Below are 23,784 nucleotides of genomic sequence, written 5' to 3' on the forward strand. Positions count from 1 at the left end.
GTGATGAAGCCTATGTGTGTCATCTTCGGGACAGCATCAAAAGACACAATCTGTGAATTCTTAGATTCCGAAAAGGGGATGGAAAGCTTTTATTTCCAGAAATAGTGGCCAAGAATGTCCCAAATCTAGGGAGAGATTGGACACCCATGTTCACGAGGCTCATAGATCCCAAAAAACACAACAGAAATAGAGCTTCTCTAAGACACATTAAACTGTCAAAAGACAATCCCAAGGCAGCAAGAGAAAATAAGTTTGTAACTTACAAGGGAACCTTCATAAGTCTATCAGTGGATTTCTCAGCAGAACCTTGTAGATGAGGAGAGAGTGGGATGATATATTCGGAGCACTGAAAGTATAAAACTGGCAACCAAGAGCACTCTTTCCAGCAAAGTTGTCCTTCACAAATGAAGGACAGAGATGTCCCCAGGCAAACAAAGGCTGAAGGAGTTCATTGCCGCTAGACCTGCCTTGCAAGAAATGCTGAAAGGAGTTCTTGAAGCTGAGATGAAAAGCTGCTAATCAATAACGTGAAAATGAATGAATGGATCTATTCAAATGGATGAAGATGTGGCACATATATACATTAGAATGTTACTTGGCCACAAGAAAAAGGAAATCCTGCCAGTTTTAGCAAAGTGGATGGACCTTGAGGGGACTAAGTGGAATGAGTCAGAAAGAGAAAGACAAACACCATATGATCTCACTTTCATGTAGCATCTAAAAAAGCCAACTTCAAAAATAAAAATAAATAAAAAATAAAAAAGCCAACTTCACAGAAGCAGAGAGTGGATGGTAGTTGCCAGGGGCTGGTGAAAAAGGGAAGATGTTGGTCAAGGGGTAGAAACTTTCAGTTATAAGATGAATGAGTTCTGGAGATCTAATAGCACAGTGATCTTAGTTAACAATATCATACACTTGAAAGTTGTGGAGAAAGTAAATCTTAAATATTTTCACCTCCCCCAAAATGGTAATTATGTGTGGTGGTAAGGTGGTAATACCACTGTGGTAATCATTTTGCAATATGCACGTATCAAATCAACACACCTTATGCTTACACAATGTTATATATCAATTATGTCAATAGAGCTGGCGAGGAAGTCGGTGGCAAGGGGGAGAGAAAGAAAAAGGGAGTCAAATGGTTTTGGAGAGCTTCAGGATCCAGTAGGTCTAATTCAAGAATCTGCCTGAAAGCTTCCTTTTCTGAAAACAGTATTGTTAGCTGCTATTGCAAAAACTGCTTAAGTAGTCGGGGTGCCTGGGTGATTCAGTCAGTGAAGCATCTGCCTTTGGCTCAGGTCCTGATCCTTAGGTCATGAGATCGAGCCCCGTATTGGGCTCTTTGCTCATCACAGAGTTCTCCTTCTGCTTCTCCCTCTCCCCCACCTCCCTCGTGTCTCGCTCTCTCATTCTCTCTCAAATAAGTAATAAATAAAATATTATTTTAAAAAACTGCTCAAGAAGTAGAAGAGTTGAGCTAGGTTTCAAAAGTGATTGGTGATAGATATTGCTAAGAAACCTTCCACTATCTATCACAATGGCCAAGCCACTACTTTTAAGGCAGTTAAATGAGTCACATGAGGCCAAAATGAAGCCGTCTTGTGGGAGTCCTGTCACTCTGGCTTTGGTCTATGAGAACACAGCCATGTTTTGTTTTGTTTTTGTTTCTTAACTCCAGAATTCCTACAGTTAACTGTATGGCTTTTATTTCACGTCTAAGGCTCAGTGTTCCATTGCCTCGTATAATACCACTCATGTGGGGAGAATCTTTCTAAAATGAGTCTTCCCAAGCATGGTTTCATGACTAAAATGTAGATTCATTTTTATATTTGAAATGAGCACTTTGATACTGAATTATTTTTTTAAACAATTCATGGGTTTGAAATTGGCATACTCTAGTTTTCTCCTTTTAGTACACATGTGGTTTTAAAATAGAAGAATCTTACTTCTCAAAAGAAGGCCCCATTTGAGATTTTTTTTCTCCCATCACTGGTCTGCCTGTGAAATTACAGCCAAAATAAACATTGAAATTGTACACCTGCAATTCCAAATAAACTAATATCAGAACTCTAAACACAGTAATACATTTCTAAGTGTATTTTTAAGATAAGTGAGGTTAATATTATCTCCTCTTTTTTAAAAAGATTTTATTTATTTATTCATGAGAGACACAGAGAGAGAGGCAGAGACATAGGCAGAGGGAGGAGTAGGCTCCCCACAGGAGCCTTTTGTTTTGTTTGTTTTTTTTTAATTTTTTTTATTTATTTATGATAGTCACAGAGAGAGAGAGAGGGGGGCAGAGACACAGGCGGAGGGAGAAGCAGGCTCCATGCACCGGGAGCCCGATGTGGGATTCGATCCCGGGTCTCCAGGATCGCGCCCTGGGCCAAAGGCAGGCGCCAAACCGCTGCGCCACCCAGGGATCCCCACAGGAGCCTTTTGACTTGATCCCTGGACTCTAGGATCACACCCTGGGCCAAAGGAAGACCCTCAACCGCTGAGCCACCCAAGTGTCCCTCTCCTCTTTTTAATTAGAGAAATCTCCAATAAGAGTTTCTTGTCCTTTGAAAATGGTTAAATATATTAAAATACTTCCATAGAATTTGTTTCCACAAATCCAAAGACCTTAAAATTAAGGAAAAATCAAGAATTATTAATCTCCATTATCAATCCTTAAGCTTTACAAATGTAAGACTGGACAAAATAGCAACTAAAATAAAATATAAATATTGCCATGGTTTTTTGAACATAGCTTGAGGCAGCTAGCCTGACACCAAACAGTGTGACATGTTTCAATATGTGTAAATGGTGCTTAAAAAATTTGAGTATAGTTGACACACAATGGTGAACTATTTTTAGGTAAACAGCATAGTGATTCAACTTATCTGTATATTATGTTCTGCTCACCACGAGTGTAGCTCCCTCCCATCTGTGACCATATAACACTTATAGTACCGATGACTTGAATCCTTATGCTTTGCCTTGTATTTCTGTGACTTCTTCATTCCATAACTGGAAGCCCGTATCTCCCTGCTTCCCTTCACCCATTTTGCCCATTGCCCCCATTTAAATATTTACTTCATAATCCCTTCGAGGTTTTTCAGAGTTTATCCTTCATAGAAATCAAGGGGCCCCTCTCTGAGTTGGAAAAAAATGTTTTGCATTTGTAACAAAAAAGAATGCTAAATTTAGGAGTTTATGTATTTATTTATAGCTGCCATCTATTTTTAAACTCGGAAAATCCTACTTCAACTCGCAAACCTTATTCTAAAGTGGTAACAGTAGTAAAATCCTCAGGGGTCCCCCTACCCTTGGCTTTAGTCATTCAGAGGATCCAGAATGTCTTCTCTTGGTGATTAGCTGATTAAACGATGCTCATTATACCAGCACGGGCTATTAATTTAAAACACAAGTTAAAAACTGAATCTGTTAACCTATTATCCAGTCTGAGGGCTTGATGATCCAGATAAGAGCTGGATATTTACCAAGTAAATAAAAGTACAGTTGAGTACAGAACTGAAAGAAAAAAAAGTTTTATCAACAACCCTTTGTTTTCTGCTGTTAAGTGTCCTTTGATCATAAAGACTGAAGGGAAGGAGAGTTAGAATGGATTTTTTTTATTTTTATTTATTTTTATTTATTTATGATAGTCACACACAGAGAGAGAGAGAGAGGCAGAGACATAGGCAGAGGGAGAAGCAGGCTCCATGCACCGGGAGCCCGACGTGGGATTCGATCCCGGGTCTCCAGGATTGCGCCCTGGGCCAAAGGCAGGCGCTAAACCGCTGCACCACCCGGGGATCCCTAGAATGGATTTTAAATCTCTGACTTATAATTTGCAAAATTTTTGGTTTCTCAGAATCCTATGCCGTTTCTCTTGAAGTCATTATAAAGAACTTTTAATCAAGATGTAATGAAATACTACTACTGACCAGCTGATGTATTGGAGGCAGATGTTCTACTGTTTAGAGTTTTTAAGGGGGAAAAATTGTTTGTTCCATGGGGTGGTTGCCTAAACAAGTGAAGGCTTGGGCCCCTGCACCCCCCATGCCGGGTCTGGTGGGGGCTGACTCCAGATCACAAGCAATGGCCTTTTTCTAGATCCTTTTTTTCATGTTTCAGGCACTGAACTGAAAGGGGAAGATGTGCACTGCTCCGAGCCACACCCACTGCCCCACTTCTTTCAGTCAGCCAAAGCTCTTGCTCTTCCTACTAGGGAGACCCTAAGGATTGCCATAAGCATACATTTACCTAACTTGCCTTTAAGTGATGATGCTTTCTGGGTGTTGGTTACTCCTACCCCCACGGATATAAAATAAAAAACAAGTCTAAATGTCCCTATCTCTTTTCTCTGAGAAACCCCCAAAGATTCTAGATCTTATTCTTTGAAGGCTAGACTCTATGTACCTCTCTGTCTTCTCTTCCTGAGGGCAGGCACAACTGTCTCTCCCCCCCCCTTCCCCACCACCAGCCCCGGGCAAGACAAGAGTCAAATTTCTGCATTCTTCCACCCCCACTTGGCATCCAAGGTTCAACAAATCTTCTTTCCTAGAGGGCTCCCTCAACAGCCCAGAAAAAGGAATTTCCTTTCCCATAGAGTCTGTTCTTTTCATTCCTTATAGGGTAATGTTGCTCCCTTTCTCAAGTCTTCATACCCAGAATCTGATAGCTTAAGTTCTGCAGGCTTTTTAATTTCCTGATTACTTGCCAGTCACAGCTTTTCCCCTCTTTTGCCCTCCTCTCAGGACTTTTAATCTCTTATCCTTCTTCTGACCAGCAGTCATATTTTATCAAGGGTTGGACTGCTTCCCCATCCTGCAGACTCCTCCCCGCTTTTTTCCCTGGGATCATTTGTGCTCACAGTAATGGTCTGCCCTTGGACGGCTTGCATCTTGCTTTCACTGGGACAGCAAACAGGAATACAGAAGCTATTGCTATGAAGGGCAAGGGCAGGAATCCAGGTCATATACCAGAAGGATCAATAGCAGTTTCTCAAAAAGCTCCTTCTAGAATACTACACAGCAACTTGCTTCATCTGAAAATCCTTCCAGGACTAAGGGGAATCAGAATTTTCCCCAGGCATTTTAAAGACCCTCACAACTGAAAGGGCCCTCATATCATTGGATAGTTTGGTGGGTGCTAATAACTTAAGCAAACGGGGGGATATAGTCTCCTCTAGGTAGAGCTATGTCATCAGGCATAAAAATCAAGATAACAGACTTAGCAAGAATAGTGGACTTAAGCCATAACAGTAATCTTTACACTAGACGAAGCAGACAATAGTCTCCAAGCAGATGTTGACTTGTCAGTTTCTGAGGGGAAAAAAATTTACCCTCCTCCTACTTAAAATATATATCAGGAGACTCTCCCCCAAAGTGCTTTAGCCTCATCTGATCTCAGGCATAAGAGTGTGCCTCTTTTTGTCCTCCTCTTAAATCACAGCATTCTAGAAAAATTCTAGATTTGGGAATCATTTAATACATCTCAGAGCAGACAAGAATTTCTTCCCTTGACATGGACCTAGCAGCCAGAGGCATTTGGGGGTTGATGCTTTTCTCTGTCGAGGACTATGCTCTACTGCGTCACTCAAGTTTTAGGGCCCTCTTCCTCACTGCTCAGCACTTGACTTCACAGAGGTGATCAAGTAGGATATTTTCTCTTCAATTTCAAAAAAGTTCTCCTAATGCACTGCTCAAAGAGTGGCGGATCAGAGACCTGTTTGTTACTGGTCCACAACAAGATATGGAGTATTATCCTCAATGTAAATCAGCAATGTCACTGGGCATGATACTCAGTTCAGTGGACTTTTTTCCCCCATAGACTCCATCAGAGAAGGAAATGATGTGTTGATTTACATTCTGGTGCAGGTTCCTTATCTTGTGGTCCAGCACTTTGAATAGAACCCTCCTAGAAATCTATAGCAGACCATTTTAGGCATGCTTATCTTCAGAAATGAAGTGTATCATGCCCTTCAGTATCTTTTATTACCTAATTTCTTTGAACAAAAACCGCCCTTAAGTCCATTGGGTCCAAGTAGATCTCATTTTCATTTCTGCCTCTCCTTCCTTCACAGAAATCCACTGACTGCTCCCTATGTGTTTCTCCATTCTTGAAAAAAAAAAACTTCAGAACAACTCCATCTTCCCTCACCCAAATTCCATCTCCCTCTCTCCCTTACAAGCATGCTTCCTTGATAACTCATGCTCTCTCAAGCATCTTACCAGACAACATATGTCTAATTAGCTTTCATTTAGACAAGCGGAGTTGGCAAAATCCAAGTCCTGATACATGACCTTTTTTCTACCAGAATTCTGAGAAATCTCCTCAATGTGAAGTCTGGCTCTCTTAAATCTTCCTTCTTTTTTCCCCAGCCTTTAACCTCGGGAAGCTTTCCAGCACTTTGGCTGTGAGTAGATCATGCTTTCTAAGCATCACTATTCCAGAGGTTGTATAATGATAGATTGCAACAGTTTTTGTTCACTTGCAACCAGCTACGTTTTACTAACCAGCAGATTCTTTTATAAGGAGTCTGGATTTTCTGTGACTCTTAAATTATAGCCCACTTACATAAGGGTAAATAAAGGCAGCCACAACAGGAGTCGTTTTGATGTGTTCTCCTGTCCAGAACGTGTAGGACAGCCACGTGGCCTGCCTCCTATACCTAGACTCTTGCTTGACGGGAACCATTTGATCTACAAGCCTATAGCAGCTGTTCTCAGCTTGAGCTCACTTGCTACTTCCCAGGGGCCCAGCTGTAGACTCACTATACCAGCTGGCAACAGTTGTCCTATCTTGAAAAAGCCCATTTATTTCTTGGTAGCTTTGGTCATTAATAATTCGTTCAGCCCTCCCTAAATGCGAAGGTCTGTTCTAAACACTTTGCATTCCTTTCATTCTCATGAAGTAGCCATTATCTCTGTTTTACAGCCGATGAAACTTTGTACAGCTCTGGAGAGATGAGCAGGTCTAAATGCACACACTTAGTGATAGACCTGAAGCTATCCAACTGCCAGAAGCTCTGATTCTCCTGGTGCCTGGTCCCTTTTCTCCAAGGATGCTTCAGCCCTGCCATGTGTTTTCTTTGTTTGCTTCTCTTACAAATCATAGGCTAGGCTTTCTCCAACAATCCACTTCCTTTTCCAGTTCTACAGTGAAGTTAGGAACTAGAAGTTGTTACAAAAGTTCATTCTCTGGTTACCTGAAAAGCGCATGCCTTGCTTGGTTAGGTGACAAACCAGAAACATACAGGATCAAAGTGTTAGATGACACGAGGGGAACATTTACTATACTAGCCATTGAAGATGATGCGTAGTCTGCAAGTGAAACTTGTTGGTTAGTTGAGCTCATTTTGGGAGGAAAAGACTGGTAAGATGTGTAGGGATGAGAATCATTTGTAAAATTCTCTACAGACTGAATATTGCACTTACTATTTCGATCCGCACAAACAAAAATATCTGTCTTTGTTTTTGAGGGTAACCAGTCCCTATAGGGCTGTTATTTACAAAACACTTAAAAAATAAATTCATTTCACTGCTTTCTATCCATACAGAATTATTCCCTAATGGATGTTCAGCCTTCAAGAAAATTACTCCCAACATAGATGAAGAAGGAGCAATGAAAGAAGATGCTGGAATGATGGATGTCCATTATAGTGAAGTAAGATTCCAGGCCCTGAAATGCCAGTTATATAAATTTAACTTCTTAAAATTTATATTAAAAAATTATGATGGCTAACTTAATTTGGAAGGTAACTAAGGACTGATGAACTGTAAGCATTAAAACTGCCCAGGGCAGAGATGTCCCTATTTGGAATGTGGAGCCCTGCCTCTGGAACTGTTCCTATTGTCTGGTATTAGAGAGGCGATATTTATCATCTTCAAATTACCATCCCAATAACCAGATCGGCGTCAACATACTTTGGGAAAAAACTCCATAAAAAATCATAGCTAACAATGTAACAGTGAAGCAGAGTATACGTAAAAGTAGTTTTAAAAATGGAAAATTTCTGCTGTGAACTTCACATGGATACCAAACAGCTTTGATTGTCAGTCAACAAAAATTTATTGACATATGAGCAAGGCTCTGGACCTGGTGATGTAGGTGCTATAAAATAATTACCTGGGACTAAACCCTGACCTCCACTGTCTACCTGAACAGCTAATGCACTGACATGGGATGGGGTGGGGGGGAACAAGACCGTGCCATTTGAATAATATAAATAGTGTGTTCCATGTAGGGTCAAAGGTGAGAGAGATGCCTTTGAGCTGAGATAGAACAGCGAGCTGTGATTAGAGGGGGGTGAAGAAAGAAGACACCATGAAGTCAGTCTGACAGAGGAGGAGAGTATCAGGGACAAAAGCTATGAGGTGGGATAGTATAAGGCCTTGGCACCATGGAATGGATCCTTTTGGCTAAACCCAATGGATTCACCTTAGAGAAGAGAAGTAGGTGAGGTCAGATTTTTGAGAAACTTGGAACATTTGGGCTTTATTCAGCAGAATGTTGAATTGCTCTCAAAGGTTTTGGGGCAGAATAATGGCAGGCTGAAAGCAAGGAAGAAGAGAGGGTAATTAGGTGGTAATATGGGAGACATATTGAAGGCATAGGCTAGAGAGAGTGCTGCCTAGGAGTCCAGAGAAGGCAGTCAGGGCCAAAACCCACAGGCTGACAGTCACAAAACACTATGAAGAGGAAGTCCTGCTGGCTGTGGGAGGTGAAGAATCAAAGGTAGCTCTGACCTTTGGGGTTTGGCTATTCCAGAAAAACCACAGGTGGATGATTTTCCAGGGAAAGCAACGAATTCTGTTTTTGATGTGTGTTGAATTTGAAGCAGAAACTTATCGAGATGGAAATAACCATCAGGCCATTAGAAGTTTGGAACCAAATCTGAGGAGGGAGTTCAGGGTTGGAGATCCACATCTGGAAGTTATCTCTGTGAGAGCCAAAAAAAAAAAAAGAGTGAGGATGGGAGATAACATAGCCAGTGAAGACCAGAGAACCAAAGACTGAACCACAGAGAAGTTTGTAAAGAATAAGAAGATGAAAAAAAGAACAAAAGTAGAACTTGAAGGGGCTATAGTCCTGTTTAAATAAATTTATTTTTTTTAAGTTGTATTAAGAAACCTAAGCAATCTGGGAACCCTGGGTGGCGCAGCGGTTTGGCGCCTGCCTTTGGCCCAGGGCACGATCCTGGAGACCCGGGATCAAATCCCACATCGGGCTCCCGGTGCATGGAGCCTGCTTCTCCCTCTGCCTATGTCTCTGCTTCTCTCTCTCTCTGTGTATGACTATCATAAATAAATAAATAATTAAAAAAATAAAAATCTTTAAAAAAAAAAGAAACCTAAGCAATTGGATTGAAGTAACAAAGACATACTTTATGAATTGTTGGGTTTTTTTTTTTTTAAATACAAGACAATCTCAAGTTAGCTCTGGCTCATTTAGCTAAAATGACATACCTAGAAGCTTTGACTACTCTTTCTATAGGGTCTCTCACCTCATCAGTATCATTAGGACAATACATCATCTCAGTCACTTCAAAATAAATGTGAAGGCTCTTTGTAACTCATTAAGTGCCACATAAACATCAGACTTGATTGCTGGCCTACTTGACAGTGACATTACCTTTTGCCCCAGAACCTAGAAGAGTAGATATTTAGGACATGTTTGCTAAGTCAATCATAACAGATACTCAAGAAACTTGAATTTTAATTCCAGCTCAATTTTTGATTGTGAAGCTTTGTATAAGTTAATTCACTCACTTATTTATTTATTTATTTATTTATTTATTTATTTATTTATTGGTTTATTTATTTATTTATTTATTTATTGGTCCTAGTTGGACCTCGGTGATTTCCCAGAGACCTCTATTTGTTATGGGCTGACAGTGGAAGGTTTCAGGGGAGTTAGTGGAAGATAAATGGTTCAGCACAACTGAAGTAACATTTTTGTCTTCCAAATAACAGCTTCAACTTATTCATAGAAATAGCCTTGAGCCTGACTCTTTAACTCTCAAGAACAGTAACATTTCTTATTAGTCATAGAACTATGATCTGTTTTCTATGTAAACACATTTGTTGGAATTCTTGTGTGTTCTACAGTAATAATTTAGACATTTCTTTGATACGTATACAGATAGAATCATGTTCAAAAAGAGCCTTTGTACGTTTCAGCTTATGAGAGAAGGGTTCCTCCTCATGCCCAAGAGCCAATGGAAAAATAACTGACACTGATTTACGAGTTTTATTGAAATGAAAATTACAAACGGTTTTCTATTTAGTGCCTATATTTAAATATGTGAATTAAACCAATGGTAATGAAATCTAATTTGCTTCTGAAACTGCATTTCTGACCTTTGATGTACAGTAGTTTTTTTAGAGATGTAATTAACATACAGTGAAATGCACATTCGTAAGTGAATAGTTTGATAAGTTTTGACAGTTGTGTGCATCCATGTAACACCCCACCAGAAGCAAAAAAATATATATATCCATTCTCGCAGAAACTTCTCTCGTGCCCATCTGCAGCCAGTCTCCCCCCAACCACTTAATTTCAATTGCCATATGTTAGTTTTGCCTGTACTGGTGTCATAAAAATGGGGTCATTCATTCCATTCAGTACATACCCTTTTGTGTCTGGCTTCTTTTGCTTAACCTAATGTTTTTCAGATACATCAGTGTGGTTGAGTTAAAGCAAAAGTTTGTTCTTTTTCATCACTAAACAATATACCATTGTGTTGCTAATTGATTTTTTTTTTGAACCCATTCTCCTGTTTATGAATTTTGGATTGTTTATAGTTTGGGGCTGTTTTTAATTAGGCTGCTTTAAACTTTCTTATCTGTAACCTTTTGTGGACATCTGCTTTCCTTTTTCTTGGATAAATACCTAAGGAGTGAAATTACTGAATCCTAAGGAAGTTGTATATTTAATTTTCTAAGAAGTTGCCAAAGAGTTTTCAGAGTGGTTGGACCACTTTATACTTCCACCAGTAATGGATGAGAGTTTCAGCTGCTCCATACCCTCACCGACATCTGATGTTGCTAATCTTTTTTACCAATACATGCCATTCTGTTAGGCATGTATTGGTATCTCATTGTGTTTTTTTAATTTATATTTTCCTTTTCTTTTTTTAAGCAGGCTCCATGCCCAGTGCAGAGCCCAACATGGGGCTTGAAATCACGACCCCAAGATCAAGACCCAAACTGAGGTCAAGTGTCGGATGCTTAACCGACTGAACCACCCAGGAGCCCTATTATTTATGTTTTCCTAATAACTAATGACGTTGAGCACTTTTTTATGTGCTTCTTTGCCTTTCATATATCTTCTTTTGTAAAATGTTTAAGTCTTTTGCCTAGTTTTAGAAATGACATTGTTCATTTTTTATTGTTTTTTTGCAGGCATTTTTAAATATTTTCTGGATATCAGTTCTTTGCCAGATATATGGGCTGCAAATTTCTCTTTGATTTGTTTATTCATTTCTTAATTGAGTATTTTATTGAACCCAAAGTTTTTATTTTGATGAAGTCCAACTTACCATCTTTCGTGTTTTGTTCTTTTTGTGTCTGGTCTGAGAAAATTTTGCTTAGCTCAAGATTGTAAAGGTATTGTCTTACACTTTTTAAAAAAGATTTTATTCTTAATTTTTTAAAAAGATTTTATTCTTAAGTAATCTCTACACCCAGTGTGGGGTTCAAACTCATGACCCCAAGATCAAGAGTCACACGCTCCTCCAACTGAGCCAGCCAGGCACACCCCTTACATTTTCTTCTATAAACTTTATCAGTTTTATATTTAGATCTATAATGTAAAATTCATTTTTGAGCATGGAATTGGATAGAGGTCAAGGCAAGGTTCAAGACAGATTTAGATGGTTCACACCGTATGGGGAAAAATGAAACTCTCCTTTTGTCTGATTGAATTACTTTGGCACCTTGGTCAAATTTCAGTTCTTTATATGTGTGCAGCCTATTTCTGGACTCTGTTCTGTAGCACTGACCTAGTTGTCCATCTTGATATGACTATTAGATCTTGATTACTCTCTAAGTCTTGAGATCAGATAGTGTTAGCCCTCCAACTTTTTTTTTTTTTAAAGTCATTTTGGCTATTCTACATCCTTTGATTTTCCATATAAAATTGAGAATCCTCTTTTCTGATTTCCTCAAAATAGCCTGCTGAAAGTTTTTTGGGGATTTTGTTAAATGTCTATATCAGCACATGCAGAATGGCGAGCTTAACAATATTGAATCTTTCAATGAACATTTATTTGAGTCATCATTAATTTCTCCCAGCAGCATTTTGTTATTTTCAGGGTTGAAGACTTTCACTGGATTTCTTATTAGATAATTGATGTTCTGCTGCCACAGTAAATAGTGTTGCTTTATTTTTCAATTTGTCGTTGTTGATATATATCATTACAGTCGATTTTTGTATGTTGGTCTTATAATCTGCAACTTTGCTAAATATGCATATTAGTTCTAGTAGTTTGTATATTCCTTAGGTTTTTCTATACATACAATCATGTCATCTGCAGAGACAGGCAGTTTTACATTCGCCAGTCTTATGCCTTTTCTCTCTTTTTGTTGCTTTCTTGCACTGGCTAGGACCTTGAGCATAATGTCAAATTCAGGTGGTGAGAGTAGACATCTTGACTCGTTCTCAGACTTACGAGAAGAGTGTTTAGCCCATAGGTTTCTCGTAGATGCTGTTTATCAGATTGAGGAAGGTCTCTTCTAGTTCTTGTTTCCTGAGAGTTCTTTTTTAATATCATGAAGGGATGTTGAGTTTTTTCAAATGCTTTTTCTGCATCTATTGTTGCAGGTACCATTTTTCTCTTTTATTCTGCTTTGTTCTGTATATTACAGTGATTTTTTTCCTGTTACAAACCAGCTTTATATTCCTGGGACTCACTAGTTTGTGGGGAATTTTTGTTTATTTTCGGGTTTTTTTTGGGGGGGAACTCACTAATTTGTAACAGATATTTATTTATTTTTTTTTTGTAACAGATATTTAATTCCCCCAAAGTTCTTCCTTTCCACTGTTGATAGAAATTTTAATTTGACTATTAAATGTTAATATACATTTACTCAAGTAGCAGCATTTAATGAACATCTATCCACTGCCACTGTACTAGTTGACAAAATAAACCAATATAAATGGTTTCACTCATATGTGGAATATAAGAAATAGTGAAAGGGACCATAAGGGATGGGGGGGGGACTGAGTGGGGGAAAATTAGAGAGGAAAACAAACCATGAGAGACTCTTAACTCTAGGAAACAAACTGAGTGTTGCTGGAGGAGAGGTGGGCGGGGGGCTGGAGTAACTGGGTTATGGGCATTACGAAGGACACATGATGGGATGAGCACGGTGTTATAGTATATGTTGGCAAATTGAATTTTAATTAAAAAAATACCTCAATAATAATTTTAAAAAGGAAACCAATATAAATAAGGTATTGTTACTACTCTTGAAGAGTCACAGCCTATTTGGAAAGTCAGATACATAGACAAGTAGAGTGATATATCCACTCAGTGAATTCTCAGAATAGGATAAAAGGTATCTAGTGTTTTGTTAGTCTGTGTTGATTAGAAGGATCCCAGAAGAGGTGATACCTTTGCTGTCTTAGAGGGGTTAACCAAGTGAAGGAGGGTAAAGGACAGAGGGCATAGCATACAGTTAAGGCAACACTGGGGTGCTGCAGGAGAACTACTCATGGTTCATTGTTGGAAAAACAAGCACAAAGCTGGGCATGATGAATGATAAGATTACAGAAGTGTCAGCCAGACTATTGGAAGCCTCATGAAAGAACTTGTCCTTTGCTCTATGAACAAAGGGGTAGCCAACATGAGATTTTAAGAAGGGGAGAGGGTCATGGTCTGGTTTACATTGGAATCAGAAGCCTATGGCAGAAGATAGATATTTATAAGTGCTAAGGCTGGAAGCAGGAAGATCAATTAGAAAAAAATAACGAGGTCTTACACCTTAGCAGTGAGAGGAGAAGTGGAGAGGGAGGGTCAGATTTGAGAAATATTTAGGAAATAAAACTGGCAGAAGTTGGTGATAAGCTGATTAGAGGATGAGTGGAGAGAGTGTACATTGGTTTTCCGGAGCTGCCATAACAAAGTCTGCACATGTCTTGTCTCACAGCTCTAAGCACTTAGAAGTCTGAAATCAAGGTGTCAGTGGGACCATGTTCCCCCTGACACTCTGGGGGACAATCTTTTCCTCACCTCTTCTTAGCTGGTTTCTGGCACTCCTTGACTCGCTGCTTTACTCTGCCTCTGTCGTCACAGGGTCTGCTCCCTGAGTCTCTGTCTTTTCATGAGGATCCCAGCCATATTGGATTAAGGGCCTCCCCTACTCCAGTATGGCTTTGCCATAACTAAGTATACCCACAGTGACCATATTTCCAAAAAGTTCACATTCTGAGCTAACCGGGGGTTAGGATTTCAACGTCTTTTTTTGAAGGACACACTTCAGCCCATCCCAGGGGCTAAATCAAAGCTTCTCTTGGGTTTTCTAGCTAAGGGTTCATAGGGTGTTGCCCCTAATTGGATAGAAAACACAAGTGAAAGAACCAGTTTAGGAAGAAGGTTGAGTTCAGGATTGCCTAAATTTAGGGCACACAGGAAGAACCATTTTAGCATTTAGTTCTCTAAGTCTCGAGAACATCTCTTCAAGATAGAAACAAGCTGTTAAGATTTATGGCTAGCATCAAGAATGGGCTTCATCTTATTGTTGAGAACATGAGATGGTGGTTCATAAAATAATTTGTCGCAGCTGTTAGCCTTCTGGCAAGGACAGAGATCTCTATCTTGAGCTATTCTCTCACTCTCCTTAGTTTTAGGGCCAACAGTCAGGAAGGAAGCATTCTTGACCAAAATTACTTCATTTTCATAAACACCTGTATCACTAACACAACAGCTTGAAAGTTGTCAAATCTTCTCAAGACTGTTATATTATGTATAAATATAACTTCAGTATAAAAAAGAAACAATGAACATTCCTAGGCTTAGTGGGATTTACCCCATCAGACGTTCAGTCATCCTCAGTTTGGAACAAACAGTGCATCCCCCTTTAAAGATACTCCTTAATGGGTGACATTTTTAAGTACAGTTCATATCTTCTTTGTGTGAGTAAAAAAAATAAATAGGTACACTTCACTATTGTCAGTATTACTTTCATATTTTTAAGAAGAGTTTCAATTTCAAATATTCCAAGTATTTGATTTAGAAAATAGAGTTACACAAGCCTGCTCGTTCTGTGCACTTCCTATTTGTTCTCTGTGAACTTGAAATGGTTCAAAATTTATATACTCAAAACTCTCAAACCATCTCTAATTCCTGATTGCATTTTGCTCTTAATGCAGGAAGTTTTGCTGGAGTTGCTAGAACAATGTGTGGATGGCTTATGGAAAGCAGAACGCTATGAAGTAATATCTGAGATTTCCAAGTTGATCATTCCAATTTATGAGAAACGTCGTGAATTTGAGGTAGGTAATTTAAATATTTGCATCATTGGCCTAAAGTGTATTTTTTTAATTAATTAATTTTATTTTTTTATTTTTTTCTAAAGTGTATTTTATTTTGGTCTTGGAAAAAAAAAAAGTCGTGTAGTTATGTCCCTATCCCTCTACCTTGTGTCCTCTGAGAATTAGAAGGTTAATTATATTATGGCATTTGTATTTTATTATAGATTATGGATACTCAGCTATATTGTTTTGACACATTTGTCCAATTTTAAAGCTCCTATTTTAGAAATCTTGTGAAATCCCAAAATGAGGATCCTACCTTACATTCATTTAAATTTTCCAAATGAAATTAAGGACTAAACTCCAAAATACAAGTTTAAATTTCAATTATATAAGGGGCTCTTGAAACATTTTAATCTAGCAGTCACCCCCCCACCCACCCACCCACTGCCACTTCCCCTCAGGGCATAAAAAGTCACTGTTTTCACCAAATCTTCACTCAAAAAAGCTATTGAATTTCCATGTTGCCCTAGGAAGAGGCATAGACTTATTCTTTGCAGTTTCATGGGGAGACTGAAGAGGCTGGCAGATGACAATGGCAGAGGTAATTAAGGCACTAGTAATAGTCCTACCATGACAAGTTTTTCCCAATGTAGTCTGCCAGCCAAAGTTGTTGATAAAGGGTAATTAATAAAGACCAGTACTATAATGAGCACCTGTTGCCACCCACTCTGAACAGGAATGTTTTATATTCAAGTCTCTGAGTCCATATCATAACTCCTACCCCTATTATGCTGGGAAGGGGTGATTTAGGATTCAAGCCCCCCCTTTTTTTTAAAAAAAAAGCAAACCAATTTATTCTTCTTAAGTATCACAAGTACACTTTCATTATTGAAGAAGTTTCCCAGAGGGGAAATACATACATTTGATATCATCTGCAGAGTGTTCTAATCTCTGCTTCACACTGGCTCTGATCAAACTCATTTTTTCTTCCCGGGTTCTAAGCCTTTTTCTCTTTGCCATACTTTTGGTGTATATGGGGCATGCCTAAAAAATCATAGTGGAGTTCCAGTGATTCTATTAATAAGCAGGAGCTGAACAATTAAACCTAGGTCATAGAGGTGGCAAAGAATAGCCCATGAGACAAGAAAAGAAATGGCACTGCCCCTTTTATCGAAGGATTACATCCTAAAAACCTTTCTAAAATGTCAATAGTCCCTATTTTCTTACTAGCTTGAAGATCAGGCTATTAGAAACCCAGGGAGCATTTTGCTACTGAATCAACTAATAGGGAAGAAAAAATACCTTCTCTACACATGAAAGGAAGCATTTTTTTATAGGGACACTACCCCTGTTTCCTTGTAGGCTTGTAAAGGTCTATGCAGATCCCCTGGCATTCTACATAAGGTATAGTCATTGTTTCTAAGACACCGATGTATAATTTTTTACTCTATCTTTATGGGATGGGCTGAAAAGTGTCAGAGATAGCAGCCATAAAGATAAGGAAAATTTCCCTCCAATTGAGCTCAACTGTTTCTGTGCTGCCCTTTTTTATGGAGGTGAAATTCATATAACATACAATTAACCATTTTAAAGTATACAGTTCAGGATCACTTAGTGCATTTGTGATATTCCAAACCCACCACCTATTTCTAGTTTCAAAACATTTTCATCATCCCAGAGAAACCCTTCCTTACCCACGAAGTAATCACTCTCCACTCCACCTGTCATTCCCTGGTAACCACTAATCTGCTTTGTGTCTCTATGGATTTGCCTATTCTGGATGCGTCATAAAGAGGGATTAATAAAGATGTGACCTTTTGTATCTGGCTTCTTTCACTTAGCATAATATTTAGAGGTTCAACCAAGTCATAACATGGATCAGGACTTCATTCCTTTTTATGGCTGAATGATTTTCTATTGCATGGATATGCCACAATTTGTTTATCCATTTATCCTTTGACAGACATTTGGGTTGCTTTCACCTTTTGGCTATTATGAATAGTTGCTGTTGTAGACATTTGTGTATAAGTTTTGGTGTGGCCATATGTTTTCATTTATCTTGGGTATATACCTAGCAATGGGTCATAGGATAATTCGTTAACTATTTTTTAAAGATTTTATTTATTTATTCATGAGAGACACAGAGAGAAAGAGAGAGAGAGGCAAAGACACAGGCAGAGGGAGAAGCAGGCTCCATGCAGGGAGCCTGACGTGGGACACAATCCCATGAGATCACACTGTGGGCTGAAGGTGGCGCTAAACTGTTGAGCCACCCGGGCTGCCCCATTGTTTAACTTTTTAAGTAACCACCAAATGGTTTTCCTTTTTCCCTTCCCACCATTCACGTATACATTCCACATTCTGAACACATTTGTTGTTTTGGGTTTTTCATTAAAGCCTTCTTATGTGGCTGTGGATGTGAAGTGTTACCACATTGTGGCATTTGATTTGTATTTCCTTGTGACCAATGATTTTGAACATCTTTTTATGTGCTTGTTAGCCATTTGCATGTCTTCTTTGGAGAAATGTCTATTCAAGACCTTTGCCCATTTTTAAATTGGGTCGTTGGTCTTTTTGTTCTTGAGTTGTAAGAGTTCTTTATTTTTTTTTAAGATTTTATTTATTTATTTATCTATCTATCTATCTAGAGAGAGAGAGAGAATATACGTACAAGCGCAGGGAGAGGGAGAAGGAAAGAATCTAAAGCAGACTCCCCACTGAGCATGGATCCCTGCAAGGGGCTCGATCCCACCACCCTGAAATCATGATCTGAGCCAAAATCAAGTTGGAAACCCAACCAGCTGAGCCACCCAGGCACCCCTGAGAGTTCTTTATGTTTTCTGATAGTAAACCTTTATCAGATCTGTAGTAGGCAAATATTTTCTCCATTCTATAGGTTGTCTTTTCACATTCTTAATAATGTTCTTTGTACAACATACTCCCTTTTTGTGGCTATACAGATGAATATGTTATTTGAAAACTTCTGTAAGCTTGTATAAAAGCAGTCCTCACTGAGGCATATATGCTTATTTTTGTATCTGCCTTTTTTTGTTTGTTTGTTTCCTCTCTTGGTGGTCCACTACATTCCTGGGGCTGCCAATTGGAAGGGTCCAGATCTCTCTAGCATCACTTTGCTGAATCACTCCACCTTGCTTCTTCATCCAAAAATGGGAGAGAGAAACTATTCCCAGCTTCTGCTCTTTCTCTGAGCTTGACTTTATCTGCATTTGTGTTTATCTCCAGAAGTTTCTGCATGAATTTTTATTTCTCGTCTCTGTCATAAAGACTCAAGCAAAGCATTTGGCTTCTCTTTCAGTTGAACTAATTCAGACATATAGAAAATAGTAGTCAATAATACACAGTATTTTTAAAGTAGACATTACCATTGAGATATGCATGAAATGAAGCATGATATTTAGAATTTAGAAATACACAGATACATATACAATAGAAATGGTTATTTGACCATTTTCTGTTCTACCCTTAGACCTAATGTGGTTGAGGAATTTTGTCTAATTGTGATAAAGGGGTAGGGGAGTGGAGAGTGGCTGACCCCAACAAGACCATTTTGAAAAGGAAATAGTATTACTTCCCCCTGCCCACCAGCCCGCCACACGTATATGTTTGCCATTTAGTAATTAACCAAAAGACAAAGCTGATTTGTATATTCTCCTTTTTCAGAAACTTACTCAAGTTTATAGAACTCTTCATGGAGCTTACACAAAAGTTCTAGAGGTTATGCATACAAAAAAGAGACTTTTAGGGACTTTCTTCAGAGTTGCCTTTTATGGTCAAGTAAGTATACTTCCATTCATAAAGTTGTTTTTCTTTTTAAACATTCACCTTTGAATTATCAGATTGCTATAGCAGCAGGTATTGGTTCTTGGAGTCTGCCTGGATAGAGTGCCTATCATAATAGCCAGAAGCCTCTGTAGGTGTAAAGTTCACTTTGGTTTCTGTATCTAGAACCATTAGGTCAGAGTACAGCATAGAAGATTTGAGTTTTTCCCTCAGTTTCATTTTCTGTTGAACTTCTTAAAGTATATATTTAATATGTAGCCCTGAAAGCTTTCAAATAAACAGGTAAGTATGACAGGGAATGGGAAAAACCTAGAGTGGAAATCTTCGGGCCAATGATATGTCCATATGCCTGTGAATATGAAAATTCTTACTTCTTTGAAGTTAAAAAAGGGAATATACCCCCCCATGGCTTTCAGTATTATTTAAAATGTATTTCGTACATACTATTGCTATTTTGTACATTTTCTTTAAATGATATGCTTGCTCAGACCATTTATATGTGATTGTGTGTTTCACTCTATAATAGTCCTTTTTTGAAGAAGAAGATGGGAAGGAGTACATCTATAAAGAACCAAAGCTCACCGGCCTCTCGGAGATTTCCCTGAGACTCGTTAAACTTTATGGTGAAAAATTTGGTACAGAGAATGTTAAAATAATTCAAGATTCTGACAAGGTAACATATGCCCTGTGTTTCAAAATCATTGTTTGTGAGTTCCAAGCATGGTATGCTGCTAACTTTTCCCTTTTTCGCTGGTGGAGAAGTATGGAAATACAGCCTGTCCATATAGTGAAAGAAAGGAATGGGGGTGGGGAGTAGGGTTTGGTGTCAGAACAGGGTTTAAATCTCCATTCTCTGGTGCCATTTGCTAGCTAGGTAACCATAGAAGTTACTTAACTTTGTGCCTCATTTTTCTCACTAGTAAAATGGAGAGGATACTAGTGCCTGTACTTCATTTCCTTCTAAGATATCCTTAGTTCAGTAGGTACATGTGCAGTGAAGCAAGTTTAGGAGAGCTCCCTCAGTCTCGTTCTAAAGGCTCTCCATCCCACTAGGCCCTTACAGGGCAGGAGGGAAAAGGTTCCAGTGGGGGTGGCTCTTAGAGGTGCATCATTTCCTGTAGGCAAACTAGGGAAAGGACAGTAGGAATGCCTGACCATACTGAATCGCCATAGGTGGGCCCAGAATGAAAGCTGGTTGTTAAGGCATGAAGGACCTACACAGTATACAGGATGTGCAGGCCACAGCAATAGTTACTGAGTGACTATGAGCCAAGCAACACATCAGCTAGTCGGCAGCACTGCCAGAGTGAAAAGCTCATGGTTATGGTAAAGACACTTCCCGATCTACCATGAAAATGATCACTTCACCCTGTAGACTTACTTGTCTCTCTTGGAAATGGCTCTACCTTGACCATAATGCCTTAGACATTTGAAAGTGGGCAGGCTGGCAGGTTTGAAATTCATTACTATTTGGCAAAACCTCTCTGCTTCTTTCCTTATCAGTTTCACTGTTTTGTGTTGTTTTATTAAGGCAACGGAATATGTTACCTCCTTGTAGCCAGATAGGCTTGTTGCCCATACAACTAATACTATAAATGGAAAGTTAATGGAAAGCCAGGCTTGCTGAACAAAATGCAGCTTTCTGCTTTATTTTGTCTCTGAAAAGTCAGCTAACCAGTGCTAGTGACAAACCACCATCAGGCAGCTGGACTCCTGACATAATTTGTATGTACAATAGTTTAGTCATTTTCCATATGCAACAGATATAATAAGCAATTGCCACTCTTAAAGTCTTTATTTCTTAATGTGTGCAAGTAAGAGTTAAAAAGACTCTTTTGCCTTGCCAAAGAACAAAATCTGCTTAAGGGCACAGACAATTTGAAGAACAGTCTGGCAATGTTTTCCAATATTTTAAACATATGTTTCCTTGGACCCAATAATTTCACGCTTAAGGGTTTTTTTTTAAGGGGGGAGGGGCAGTGGGAGAGGGAGAGAGAGAGAGAGAATCTTAAGCAGGCTCCATGGCCCCGGTGTGGAACCCAAACTAGGACTTGATCTCACAACCCTGAGATCATGACCTGAGCCGAGATCAAGAGTCGGATCCTTAATCTACTGAGCCACACAGGCACTCCTAACGTTTAAGATTGTATCCTGTAGGTGTGCACTACCATAAAGATGTATAATAAAAGATGTTCATTGAGGCAAAGTTTATATGGCAACCTGGAAGCAATCTAAATGTCTGTATGGCTAAAGAAATGGTATTACCCATATAATAGACATAGTAACCTATGTGTTGAAAAAACTGACATAGATTTATAAGTGTTGATTTGAAACTATCAAGATCTATTATTGAGGGGGAAAAAGGGTGAAGTGCAGGAAATCATGGATAGGATGATCACATGTGTAAAATTGATGTTCACAATAACTTGTATATGCTTAGGAAATTTCTGGATTGATACATTCACAACTGTTAGCCATGCTTACCCCTGAGGAGAAGGACTAGCAGTCTTACATAGCAAGAAACTTGTTACTTTTCATGTGTACTCTTGTGTACTGTTTGAACATTTTACCAGATACATATTTTACTTTCATGAGGTGAAAATCAGGCTTGACCTCTTTTTCATTTCTGTTCTATAATTTTTCTTAACCTAGATAATTACCTCAACTATCTCCTGAGATCTCTTAGGAGAAATCTAGCTTTATTTCCCCTAAATACAGTTGACACACAATGTTACATTTGTTATAGGTGTACAACATAGTAATTCAACAAGTTTATACCTTATGCTCTACTAACCACAGTGTAGCTACCACCTGTCACCATACAATGTACAACACCGTTACAATATCATTGACTACATTCCCTATTCTGTGCCTTTTATTCCCATGATTTATCCATTCTACAACTAGAAGCCTGTATCTCTTGCTCCTTTTCACCCATTTTGCCCCTCCCCCAATCCTTCCCCTCTGGCAACCACCAGTGTATTCTCTGTAGAAAAATCTAGCTATTTACTAGGAGAGAAAAGAAGGTTGGAGTTTCTGGATATAGGCTTTTATATTCTTACACAAGAACAAATAGAATGGGTTTGGAGAAGTTAAAAGATGCTAAGAAACTTTCTATCCTCTGGCTGTCCTATATATGTGGTGAAAAAAAAGATACATGGACAGTTCCCCAAGAGGTTTTTGTTGTCTTCTTTTGTTTGTTTCAATTTTTGTTTTCTACACTAAACACAGGAAAAGGCCTGTCATAAATTGCAGTGACATTGACAGTCACCAACACCTAAGTCCCAAATTATATTTAGTTGGGAGAAAACTGAAAGAACGGGACCTGGACATAGACTCACGTTAATGGGAAGACTGATGGAGGGAAGGGTATCTAGGGCCCACAGATAGAAGGTCCAGCAGGGACAGTTCTAAGATTTGCCTCTAGCAGTGTAGCTTCCTAAAATGGAATTTGGTTCTTCATGAAATGGTCCATAACTACCATAATTTATGTCTCTGAAAGAGAACCATTCTATTTTCCTGTGGTCCCTTTGGAGGACCAGAGGACTTATGATAGGATTAATGTCAAGAGTGCCCACTCTTACAATGTCAGTCACTTCTTGTGGATGTCCAAATTGGCAAGCTTTTCTGTAGGATAACTGTGTAATATATATATATCAAAATCCTTAAAACCATGTAAATCTTTTAATAAAGCAACTTTGCTTCTAGTAATTTATGCTGAGGAATAAATCAGAAAATAATGCACATAGTTTTAAATGCAAGCATGTTCATCAGAGCATTATTTGTAATAGCAAATAATTTTCATATGTTAAACCATCCTTGCATTCCAGGAATAAATCCTACTTGGTCATGGCATATAGTCCTTTTAATATGCTGCTGAATTCTGTTTGCCAACATTCTGTTGAGGATTTTTGCATCAGTGTTCATAAGGGGTATTGGTCCGTAGTTTTTTTGGACTTTTTCTGGCTTTCATTTCAGAGTAATGCTGACATTGTAGAATGAGTCAGGAGTGCATGGGCGGCTCAGTTGTTTAAGCATCTGTCTTCAGCTCAGGTCATGATCTCAGGGTCCTGGGATCGCTCCCTGCTCAGTAGGGAGCCTGCTTCTCCCTCTCACTCTGCCTGCCACTCCCCCTACTTGTGTTCTCTCTCTCCCTCTGTCAAATGAATCTTAAAAAAATAATATGAGTCAGGGTGTGTTCCCTCTTCTTCAGTTCTTCGGAAGAGTTTGAGAAGGTTTGGGGTTAGTTCTTATTTAAATGTTTTGTAGACTTCACCAATGAAAGCATCAAATCCAGAGCTTTTCTTCATCAGAAATATTCTTTAAAGATTGACTGGTTGATTGATTGATTGACTGATTTGAGAGGGAAAATGGGGAGGGACAGAGGGAGAGAATCTAAAGCAGACTGCACTGAGCACAGAGCCTGATGAGGGACTTGATCCCATGACTCTGATTCATGACCTGAGCCAAAATCAAGAGTCAGTCGCCCAACCAACTGAGCCACCCAGGCGCCCT

General features: G+C 38.9%; 1 protein-coding gene across 3 annotated transcripts in view; it reads left to right on the plus strand.

Annotated features, from left to right (window-relative positions):
• DOCK11 (dedicator of cytokinesis 11) overlaps positions 1 to 23,784 on the plus strand; it is a 189,670-nt gene that overhangs the window by 152,920 nt on the left and 12,966 nt on the right. For all 3 annotated transcript variants that reach the window (XR_005985654.1, XM_041740921.1, XM_041740922.1), the window contains 4 exons: positions 7,547 to 7,653; positions 15,364 to 15,486; positions 19,150 to 19,263; positions 19,796 to 19,942. Coding sequence is in view for 2 of the 3 variants with exons in the window: in XM_041740921.1 (XP_041596855.1) it covers positions 7,547 to 7,653; positions 15,364 to 15,486; positions 19,150 to 19,263; positions 19,796 to 19,942 (491 nt within the window). In the remaining variant the exon portion in view is untranslated. The remainder of the gene's footprint in view (positions 1 to 7,546; positions 7,654 to 15,363; positions 15,487 to 19,149; positions 19,264 to 19,795; positions 19,943 to 23,784) is intronic.

Source organism: Vulpes lagopus, chromosome X, assembly GCF_018345385.1.
Source record: "Vulpes lagopus strain Blue_001 chromosome X, ASM1834538v1, whole genome shotgun sequence".
In the NCBI taxonomy this organism is placed as follows: domain Eukaryota; kingdom Metazoa; phylum Chordata; class Mammalia; order Carnivora; family Canidae; genus Vulpes; species Vulpes lagopus.